Source organism: Mustela nigripes, chromosome 2 (genome assembly GCF_022355385.1).
Source record: "Mustela nigripes isolate SB6536 chromosome 2, MUSNIG.SB6536, whole genome shotgun sequence".
Taxonomy (NCBI): Eukaryota; Metazoa; Chordata; class Mammalia; order Carnivora; family Mustelidae; genus Mustela; species Mustela nigripes.
The window spans coordinates 17,512,690-17,525,006 of NC_081558.1; the positions used below are offsets into that span (position 1 = coordinate 17,512,690).

At 37.9% G+C, this 12,317-nt stretch overlaps 1 protein-coding gene across 3 annotated transcripts in view; it reads right to left on the bottom strand.

Moving 5' to 3' along the window:
* SMARCC1 (SWI/SNF related, matrix associated, actin dependent regulator of chromatin subfamily c member 1) overlaps window positions 1-12,317 on the bottom strand; it is a 173,938-nt gene that overhangs the window by 120,811 nt on the left and 40,810 nt on the right. For all 3 annotated transcript variants that reach the window (XM_059389606.1, XM_059389605.1, XM_059389607.1), the window contains exon 6: window positions 10,991-11,060. In XM_059389606.1, the coding sequence (XP_059245589.1) occupies window positions 10,991-11,060 (70 nt within the window). The remainder of the gene's footprint in view (window positions 1-10,990; window positions 11,061-12,317) is intronic.

The following is a 12,317-nucleotide window of genomic DNA, read 5'->3' on the forward strand; positions in this document are numbered from 1 at the left end:
GCTGGCTGCAAAGATGGAGCCGAGGAGGGGGCTCTAAGCTCAGGGTTGCCATAAACCATGATCCACAGCACAGTCGGGCCACATTTCCTCAAGCAGGGACCCAACCAGGGGCAGATCCAGGGAGACCCACCCATCCTCCACCAGGAGAAGCGGCACGGGAGCACACTGCGGGAATTTGCTGGGTTTGAAGACTCCAAATGGGGCCGTGCGTCAGACAGAAATGCTCGGTGATAGGCTAGGTGAGCACAGAGCACCACCAGAGACCAGGGAGACAGGAATGACTGAATGCTCTTCTCTGAGGGCTCACAGAGGAGAGGGCCCCTGAGTTTTCAGCATCTCTGGGGCCAGAGTTGGGAGGTCAACATTTTCATTCTAGTCCTCCAAAGCTGTACAGGAAGCTTTCAGGAAACAAAAACTACCAAAAGCAAACCCAAACAGATTATTTAGCCTGGATGCCAGCAAGGGCAGTGCAATTCCACCTCAGGCAAAGACATTGGAGAATCACTGCGACAGACCCCTCTGCCAGAAGATCAGCAAGAACATCCAGGCAAGACCAAGTTTACCAATCAAAGAGAACTGCAAAACTCCAGCACTACAGGAATACAGCATATGGAACTCATGACTTTCTTCCCATGATTCTTTAGTATTTCAAAGTTAAATTTTTTTTAATTTTCTTTTTTTCTATCTTTTTTTGAATTTTCTTCTTTCCTTTTTCAACCAACATCTTACCAATTCCTGTTTAAAAATCTTTTTAAATTTTCATCTGTATAGTCATATTCCATCATTCATCATATTTACCCTTATTTTTGTATATACATTTTCCTTTCTTTAAAATTTTGGGAGGCAAAATACACCCAAAATCTAGTGTGGGCTCTGTTCTATTCAGCAGTCTGATCATATTCTGCCCCCAACCCCCGCCCCACCCCAGGTCTCTTCTGATTTGTTTGATGTATATTTTTCTGGGGCCATTGTTACCCTTTTAGCATTTTGTTCTCTCATTCACCTATTATTCTCTGGACAAAATGACAAAATGGAAAAACAAATCTCAAAAGAACAAGAGTCAGTACCAACTGCCAGGGACCTAATCAACACAACTTAGTAAGTTACCAGAACTAGATTCAGAATGACAATTGTAAAGATACGAACTGGGCTTGAAAAAAAAGCATAGAAGACACTAGAGAATCCCATTCTGGAGAAAGAAAAGAACTAAAATCTAACCAAGTGAAAATCAAAAAGGCTATTAATGAGGTGCAATAAAAAATGGAGGCTCTAACTGCTAGGATAAATGAAGCAGAAGAACTGGTGATACAGAAGACCAAAGGATGGAGAATAAGGAAGCTGAGAAAAAGAGAAATAAACAACTACTGGATCATGAGGGTAGAATTCCAGAGGTAAGTGATGACATAAGATGAAATAATATTAGAATAATTGGGATCCCCAAAAAAGAAGAAAGAGAGGGGCAAAAGGTATATTGCAACAAATTATAGCAGAGAACTTCCCTAATTTGGATAAAGAAACAGGCATCAAACTCCAGAAGGCACAGAGAACCCCCTCAAAAATCAATAAAAAGAGGACAACACCCCATCTTCTAACAGTAAAACTTACAAGTCTCAGAGAAAAAGAAAATCCTGAAAGCAGCTCGGGACAAGAGATCTATAGAAACATTAGATCAGTAGCAGACATATCCAGAGACCTGGCTGGCCAGAAAGGACTGGCATGAAATATTCAGAGCACTAAATTTAGAAAAAAAAAAAAAAAAATGTACCGAAGAATACTATATCCAGGGGCACCTAGGTGGCTAAGTGGGTTAAAGCCTCTGCCTTCAGCTCAGGTCATGATCCCAGGGTCCTGGGATTGAGCCCCACATCAATCAGCAGGGAGCCTGCTTCCTCCCCTCTCTCTCTCTGCCCGCCTCTCTGCCTACTTGTAAACTCTGTCAAATAAAAAAAATAAAAAATAAAAAAATCTTTAAAAAAAAAGAATACTATATCCAAATATCCAGCTAGGTTGTCACTGAAAATAGAAGGAGAGAATAAAAAGCTTCCAGAACAAACAAAAACTAAAAGAATTTGTGAACACCAAACCACCCTACAGGAAATATTGAAAGAGATCCTCTTGGCAAAGTGAGAGCCTAAAAGTAACATAGATCAGGAAGGAACAGAAACCATATACAGTAACAGTCACCTTATAGGCAATACAATGGCACTAAATACAAATCTTTCAATAGTTACCCTGAATTAAGTGGGCTAAATGCCCCAGTCAAAAGACCCAGGGTATCAGATTAGATTAAAACAAAACAAAACAAACAAACAAAAAAACCAAGACCCACTGATATGCTGTCTGTAAGAGACTCATTTTAGACCCAAAGACACCTCCAGATTTAAGGTGAGGGTGTGGAAAATGATTTATTATGCTAACAGACACCAAAAGAAAGCTGGGTTGGCAATCCTTGTATCAGACAAATTAGATTTTAAACCAAAAACTATAATAAGAGATGAGAAAAGACTATATAGTACTTAAAGGGCCTATCCAACAAGAAGATCTAACAATTTAAATATATATGCCCCCTAACATGGGAGCAGCCAGTTATATAAGCCAATTAATAACAAAATCAAAGAAACACATCAACAATAATACAGTAATAGTAGGGGACTTTAACACGCCCTCACTGAAATGGACAGACCATCTAAGCAAAAGATCAACAAGGAAGAAAAGGCTTTAAATGACACACTGGACCAGAAGGACATCACAGACATACTCAGAACATTCCATCCCAAAGCAACAGAATACACCTTCTTCTCTCGTGCACACAGAACATTCTCCAGAATAGATCATATCCTGGGTCACAAATCAGGTCTCAACCAGTACCAAAAGATTAGGATCACTCCCTGCAAATTTTCAGACCACAATGCTTCAAAATAGCTAAGGAAAAAGTGAAGAGGATGCCTGGAGGTCTTTCATAACTCACTACATAGCAACAAACAAAATATACTGACTCTTAACTAGTAAGAACTGCCCTTCAGAATACTAAATCTATCTTCAAAGGCTGTACAGCTTTAGAAAGTAAAGAAAAAAGAATACCTTTTTTTTTTTTTTTTTTTTACAGCTGATTTTGATAGAGCCTGTGGCAATGACTGCCTTTGGAAATCTTCCAAGTAGCAAATCTACATTCTTCCCAGAACTGATAAAACCACCACAGTTTTATGAGTAAAAATTAGTCTAAACTGAGAATATATTTATTAAATGTCACAATTTAACAATAAAGACATAGTCTAACTAAAATACAAGCACAGAGGGGCACCTGGGTAGCTCAGTTAGTTGAACATCTGATTCTTGGGTACTGGCTCATATCATTATCTCGGGGTCATGGGACCAGGTCCCATATCAGGCTCCACGCTCAAAGGGAGTCTGTTAGAGATTCTCTCTCTCCTTTTCCCCATCCCCAACACACACACACACACACACAGCATTAATTATAAGTAAGTGTTCATAAACTTACAAATGACTAAACAAAAGGTAGTATATCCAAACAAGGTAATGTTATTTGGCCATCAAGGGAATAATGTACATGATGTAACACTGGCAAAGTAACATCACAGGAGGCCCCAGAACTTGTTGCACCACAGAGATACTGACTTAACACCAATACACCACCTAAGAAGTCTTCATGAGCACTCTAGGAGCCAATTAAGGAGTTGCAGTACTTCAGGCAAGCTCCAAGTCGACAATAGCTGCATTTTAACAGTAAGAAAAGCCATTTCCTATCAACCCTGTCAACCCCAAGAGCAATTCTCCAAAGCCAGCAGAGCTCAGCAGGATCAGGAGGGACAGCTCCTTCTCCTTTGGGCTGAAAAGAGAAGAATGAGTGTGCATCCAATATTCCAAATTATTGGGGGCCTGGGGAGCTGCCTGCCTCACCTGACTCGGAGCACTAATGGAACGGACATATTTTAGATGTGTGGTGGTCAATGAGAACAAACAAAATCTAAGTGACTTACTGAAGTACCAGAAAACCAGTAATGCCACAGACAGAAGCTGGGTCAACTGGGTATGATCAGGAGAAAGCACCCAAATGCCAACTTCTCCCCTGGTAGGGAGAAAGAATAAGAGTAGAACATACATCCTATGTTCTGGCTTTTCTCTCTCTTTTTTTTTTAATTATTATTATTATTATTACCATTATTTTAATTTATTTGACAGACAGAGATCACAAGTAGGGAGAGAGGCAGGCAGAGAAACATGAAAAATCTCAAATAAACAGCCTAACTTTATACCTCGAGGAACTAGAAAAAGAAGAATAAATGAAGCCCAAAGTTAGTAGAAGGCAGGAAGTATCCAAAATCTGAGCAGAGGGCAACCCCTTTGGGTCCCCTCCCTCTTTGGGAGTTTTGTACTATCATTTTGCTATCACTCAATGAACCTTACTTTGGTGCCAAAAAACAAAAACAAATAAAAATCAGAGCAGAAATGAATAAAACAGAGACTAAAAGACAATAGAAAAGATCAGAAAAACCAAGAGTTGGTCACTTGAAAAAAATAAACAAAATTGGGATGCCTGGGTGGCTCCACGGGTTGAGTATCTCAGCGCAGACCATGATCTCGAGGTCCTAGGATCAAGTCCTGTATTGGGTTCCCTGCTCAGCATGGAGCCTGCTTCTCCCTCCACCTCTGGTGCTCCCCGTTTCTGCGCTCACTTGCTCTCTCTCTCTCTGACAAATAAATAAAATCTTTTAAAAAATAAAATTGACTTGTCATGGAAAAAAGAGAAAGGGCGCAAATGAATAAAATCAGAAATGAAAGAGATGGTAAAACTGATACTATAGAAATAAAAACGATTGGGGTGCCTGGGTGGTTCAGTGGGTTAAACCTCTGCCTTCCGCTCAGGTCATGATCTCAGGGTCCCAGGATCGAGCCCTGCATTAGGCTCTCTGCTTGGCAGGGAGCCTGCTTCCCCCAACCCCTGCCTACTTGTGATCTCTCTCTCTGTCAAATAAATAAAATCCTAAATAAATAAATAAATAAATAAGCTTTCATTTCTCTTTATAAAAAAAGGAAACAAAAATGATTGTAGGGGGACGCCTGGGTGGCTCAGTTGGTTAAGCAGCTGCCTTCAGCTCAGGTCATGATCCGAGCATCCTGGGATCGAGTCCCACAATGGGCTCCTTGCTCCGCGGGGAGCCTGCTTCTCCCTCTGACTCTGCCTTCCACTCTGTCTGCCTGTGCTCGCTCTCGCTCGCTCTCTCTCCGACAAATAAATAAATAAAATCTTTAAAAAAAAAAAAAAAAAATGACTGTAGGGCACCTGGGTGGCTCAGTGGGTTAAAGCCTCTGCCTTCAGCTCAGGTCATGATCTTAGGGTCCTGGGATCGAGACCCACATTGGGCTCTCTGCTTGGCAGGGAGCCTGCTTCCCCCTCTCTCTCTGCCTGCCTCTCTACCTGTGATCTCTCTCCCTGTGTCAAATAAATAAATAAAATCTTTAAAAAAAAAATAAGATTTTAAGAAACTACTACAAACCATTAAGCACCAACAAACTGTACAATCTAGAACATTTATATTCCTAGAAACATATAACCATGTAAGAGTGAATCATGAAAAAACAGAGAATCTGAACAGACTTATTACTAGTAAAGAGATTGAATTCTTAACTAAAAAACCCCCTACAAACAGAAGTCCCAGACCAAATGGCTTCACTAATGAATTCTATTAAATATTCCAAGAAGATTTAATACCAATCCTTTCAAACTCTTCCAAAAAATAAGAGAAAGGAACATTCCAAACTTATTTTACAAGGCCAACATTATCCAGATACCAAAACCAGACAAGGGTGCCAAGAAAAAAAAAAATTATAGGCCAATATACCTGATCAACCCAAATTCAACAATACATTAAAGAGATCACACATCACAGCAACTGGGATTTATTCCAGGGATGCAAGGATGGTCCAATACCAGCAAATCAATCTAGAGTAATATACCATATTAACAAAATGAAGGACAAAAAACCTATGATCACCTCAACAGATATAGAAAAAAAATCATTTGACAAAGTTCAACATCCACTTACAGATTGAGATCACAAGTAGGGAGAGAGGCAGGCAGAGAAACATGAAAAATCTCAAATAAACAGCCTAACTTTATACCTCGAGGAACTAGAAAAAGAAGAATAAATGAAGCCCAAAGTTAGTAGAAGGCAGGAAGTATCCAAAATCTGAGCAGAGGGCAACCCCTTTGGGTCCCCTCCCTCTTTGGGAGTTTTGTACTATCATTTTGCTAAAAATGATTTGTAGTTAGTTAAGATTTGTACTATCATTTTGCTAAAAATTCTTGATAGGGAGTGGGATAGAGGGAACATACCTCAACATAATAAAGGCCATATATGACAAGCCCAACAGCTAACATCATACTCAATGGTGAAAAGCTGAAAGTTTTTCCCCTAACCTCAGAAACAAGATCAGGATACCCACTTTCACCATTTTTATTCAACACAGTATTGGAAGTCCTAGCCACAGCAATTAGGCAAGAAAAGGAAATAAAAGGCATCCAAATTGGAGAAGAAGCGAAACGATCAGAATTTGCAGAATTCATGCTACTATATTTAGAAAATCCTAAAGACTATACCAAATAACTCTTAGCATAAATGAATTCAGTAAAGTTGACAGAATATGAAATTGATACACAGAAATTAAAATAGTGGTTTTAGAGAAATTCAATGCACTACAAAAGAACACATTAAACAGCTGAACAAGGAAAATGATGCATGAACAATAACAGAATATCAACAACATGATGGAAACTATAAAAAAGAATCAAACAAAAATTCTGAGTTAGGGGTGCCTGGTGGCTCAGTCTTTAAGCGTCTGCCTTGGCTCAGGTCATGATCCCAGAGTCCCGGGATCAAACCCCACATCAGGCTCCTTGTTCAGCAGGGAGGCTGCTTCTCACTCTCCCACTCCCCCAGTTTATGTTCCCTCTCCTGCTGTGTCTCTGTCAAATAAATAAAAATAAAATCTTAAAAAAAAAAATTCTGGAGTTAAAGAATAGAGTATCTGAATTGAAAATTCCACTAGAGGATACAACATTAGATTAGACCAACCCGAAGAAAGATCTGAGAACTCAAAGATGGAACATTTGAAATTCTCAAGTCAAATGAACTACAAGAGTAAAGATAAGGAAACCTAAGGGACATATCCACTCATCTAAATAAATGTTCTGAGTTAAGATTTAGATTCCTCTTCTGATAAGTATCTCAATTTTTCAAAAATTTTCATCTCTAAGGAAATATTCTTTCTGCTAAAACCAGTAATTCAACCCATATTCCTAAATCAATCCTTCTATCCCTTCTAGGTTTCAACTCTATTATGCACTTCAGTTTACTTTTGTTCTGCCCCAGAAATAAACTATAAAGCCAAATCTTGAAAGATAAAGGCAGGCTACCTGCTAGGTGGCATCCTCTATTTTATTTTCCCTGTCACACATTCTAAGAAACTGGTGACCTTCCACCAACTCTACAGCTTACTCTCACTGGCAAGTTACCAAAACTTCATTCTCAAAGGTTACCAATTATTTCTTTACTGACAAATCCAAAACCCTTGTCTCAGGCCTCACTTTTATTTCTTTATAGGACAGTTCCATTGTCAACCTCCTGCATTTTAAAATGCTTTCTTTATATTCCCATGGACCATCCTTGGCTTGCCATCATATTTCCTTTGCTCTCCTGATAAATAAATAAATAAATAAATGTTTATCTCATCCAATGACACAATTTTCCCTCACTCAGCAATTTAACTCAGAGTGTCCCAAAGGTCTTGCTCTCTGACCAGTCTCCTTAGATCATACACTCCAGAAATCAGCTCCCAGGAAATTTTCCGAATACAGCCATAGTTGCACATTTCTCTCCACCAAAATCATCAATATTATCTACCCTCACCCTCATCCACCTAATAAAACAAAACTCTATGCTACACTCTACACTAGAGCTTTGTCCTCTCACTATCTACTCTTCTCTCCCATGACACTGAGATACACAGCCAAACTTTGCCATTTCCTTTCCCTCAAAGTTCGTAATTTATTACCTCTATGCTTTCGCTTAACAATGACAACAATAACAACTCCCTTCCAGCATCTCACCCAAATCTCACCAAGAGATTAAGGCCAATTAAATACCACCTTTTATTTTAAATTTTGACTAATCCTCATTAAAGTATGTATACTGCCTTTTTAAGGGCTTCATGATACAACTTCTAATGTGTTTGTGGCTGGTACTGTTATCATCTGCACACTTACCTGAAAACAAGTACTTGTAAGGAGCCCAGCACAAGGCTTTGCTCAGAGTCAACATTTACCTGACAGTTATTCTAAGGTAAATTGTACAGTGTGCCAAATCATGTCTTATATTTCAAAAACAGCCTCCAAATGCTATCTCTTAACAGCTGCTTTGACTACTGATAATACCAAGCAAGCATCATCAATACGCAGTGAACTAAGTTGTATTAAAATAGAAAAATAAAACTAGCACCACGAAGGAATCACTAAATAGCCAGATGTAACAATTACAGTTAAAATCTTTTGTAAAAGGCAATTTTTCTCTAAAAGCTCACATGCTAAAACACTTACTAGAGAAAAAGAGCCCGCAACCAAGTATTCTAACATCATAGCTATCCACCACCCCCACCTAGTGGACACCAGTTGCTATTACCTAACAGGAAAAAGGCGGAGAAACAACCAGTTAAACACTAAAGGCAAGCTGAAGTTTCTCACTTTATAAAAGCGTAATAATCACAGAGCTGTGATTTTTGACTATAACAAATAAAATAAAACTTTTACCTATCAAACTAATGATGAAAAAACCTAAATGTAACAGCTAAAGCTGTAAAACTCTTAGAAGAGTTGGTTGTAAAACTTGATGACTCTGGATGAGGCAATGGTTTCCTTAGATTGGCCACCATGCACAAGCAATCAAGCAACCTCACCTATCAATTGTTTTCAACATCTGTAGGATCCGTAAAATGTCCCTCTTCCTTTCCTGACATTATCTGTTCTTTTTCTCCTGCTTATTTGCAGCACGATTTGAATAGCCTTACTGATCTTTCCTGAGAACCATTTATTTTATTTTATTTTATTTTATTTTATTTTATTTATTTATTTGACAGAGAGAGATCATGAGTTGGGGGGGGGGGGGGGGGGGGGGGAGTAGGCTCTCTGCTGAGCGGAGAGCCCCACGTGGGGTTGGGACCCTGAGATCATGACCTGAGCCGAAGGCAAAGGCTTAACCCACTGAGCCACCCAGGCCGCCCCTCCTGAGAACCATTTCTAACACTGCTGAGCACTTTGCTCCTGTATATTTTCCACATCATTAATTTCTACCCTTAATTATTTCCTTCTTTCCTTAGGTTTAATTTGCTGTTCTTTTTCCCATCTCTTGAGAAAGATGGGTGAATCACTGATTTTTCGGTCTTTCTTCTTTCCTAACATACACATTTAAAGATATAAATTTTCCTCTGGGCAGAGCCTCAGCTGTATCCAACAAAATTTAACATTCTTGTACTTTATCAATCATTTAATTATTTAGTTAATTATTTAAATAATTAATATTTTATTACAATACAAAATATTATAATATTATATGATATTTAAATAATTATTTAGTTACAAAGATTTTCTATTTCCATTGTAATTTCTTCTTTGACCCATAGATTACTTGGCAATATATTTCTTAATTTTCAAACATACAGGGACTGTCTGGTAATCTTGTTGTCACTGACTTCCAGCATAACTGCACTGGTCAGAAAAAATACTCAGCATGGGGTAATTAGCAACTCAAATCTGATATAACTTAGCTTCTTTTTTTTTTTTTTTAATAATTTTTTATTTTTATAAACATATATTTTTATCCCCAGGGCTACAGATCTGTGAATCACCAGGTTTACACACTTCATAGCACTCACCAAAGCACATACCCTCCCCAATGTCCATAACCCCACCCCTTCTCCCAAACTCCCTCCCCCCCAGCAACCCTCAGTTTGTTTTGTGAGATCAAGAGTCACTTATGGTTTGTCTCCCTCCCAATCCCATCTTGTTTCATTGATTCTTCTCCTACCCACTTAAGCCCCCCTGTTGCATCACCACTTCCTCATATCAGGGAGATCATATGATAGTTGTCTTTCTCTGCTTGACTTATTTCGCTAAGCATGATACGCTCTAGTTCCATCCATGTTGTCGCAAATGGCAAGATTTCATTTCTTTTGATGGCTGCATAGTATTCCATTGTGTATATATACCACATCTTCTTGATCCATTCATCTGTTGATGGACATCTAGGTTCTATAACTTAGCTTCTTATACAGATGTCCTAAAGGGACATGTTAACCAGAAGACTTGAACCCTTATAGAAGACCTATTTCTCAAATTAATCTGGTTAATTTATTAATTCATATTTTATTTCAATTTATTTTAATTCAGTTTATTAATTCATATTTAATTCATATTTTCTTTCTCAACAAATCAGTTTCCATAGCCCTATCGAACTCTGGCCACTGAGAAAATCAACCTGCAGGATAGAAAAGCTGAAGTTCAGAATCTGAACCATTATAAATTCACCAAACTAAAATATTGCTGATGGGCCCCATTCAGACAGCCAGTAAGCCCATCTTCCCCAGAAATTTTCTTTCATTTTGCAAGGTCTTTTAATTTTTAGAACACAAACAACACAGCAAACATTAACAAAATTAATACATAAGGCACACCTAAACTTAACACCCAGATAATAACAAAGAAAGATATAAAAAGTCCAATGATCAGAAAGTTGGATATCAAAGAATTAGTTTGCTTAGACCAATTCAGCAAAAAAAATAGAACACTACATCTAAATAATCTGTGTAAGTTATTTAATACTTAAAAGTCTCTTTTTCAAAAAGCTAGTAATATTGTTTAAATCTCTGATAAAACTTAAAATCTAGTGAAGTAGGAGTTCATAACCAGAAATTAACTTACCATCCTCTTGTGAGGAAGGATATGGATAAATGTGGTGGGAAGCTTTTGACTTCTCATCAGTAAAAGTCCCCTGGAAAGCAAATGAACAACATAAGGGGAAAGCACATGGCAAACAGACTATGCAATGCCAGATACAAATTGCCTAAGAATCATAAAGGCATTACTTTATTATGTTATACATATATACACACACACATATATATCAAGACTATAATATTTTTATTTTTAGTCAAAGAAAATAATTATTAACAAGAACAAATAAAAACATGTAAATTTTCTATAGACACAGCTTATATTGTTGTATAGAAAAATAATGCAAGTACTTCTTACCTAATTCTCTGCGTATCTCTCTAGGAAACCTTGTCTGTAGTACGAGTCTTTCTAAATCTAAAAGTTACTCCGAAATCATCAGAATTATCTGAATAATGCAAGACTATGACCATGAGCCATAACTTACAGCTATATACATATAAAATGGACATTTCACTTGGCTCTAACATGTATGTACACTACTGTTTTTTAAGCTGATGCTAGAATAGTGGATGACATAAATACTAAGGTTAAGGTCTAGCTAGGCCACAGCTAGACTACTGCATACAATCTAGAATATGACTTGGAAGCCTTTTTTTTTTAAGGTTTTATTTACTTCTTTGAGACAGGGAGAACGCACAAGATGAGGGAGGGAAAAGGGCAACTGGACTCTGCTGAGTGTAGAGCTCAACACAGGGCTCAATCCCAAGATCCCAAGATCATGACCCAAGCCCAAATCAAGAGTCAGGCACTTGACCAACTGAGCCACCAAAGCGCCCCTACTTGGAAGCTATTTAGATATAAAAGTGTTCATTCCAGAGATCATAAGAATGAGGACAAGTCTTTTTTGTGTGTGTTTGTGTCTTAAAATCAGGTATAAGCAGCATTTTAATGTATTTCCTGAATTTTATCTTTGACAGTGAATATTTACTAATTATTACAATCAGAAGAACACAATGCTATTTCTAACTGAAGAGAAATTCTAAAATTCTAAAATCTAGGACTCTCTAAAATGAATTAGTTACAATAAAGCAAGGCATTCTCAATCATTACAAGTATTTGGGCACACTTATGAACAACCACAAGAGACGCTGAAAAAGGGATGTCAGAGGAGCACAACATCTGTGATTTTGGCCTCTGGAGTCCGTTAGGCCTGGAACTGAACTTCAGCTCTACCATTTATGACTTGGGTGATGTAAATATCTAAGTGTTTTTTGTGTTTCGGTGTCTTCTGTGAAATAAGGTAGTAATAATACCTATTTCACAAGAATTATAACAATTTAGCAATGAGGTAATG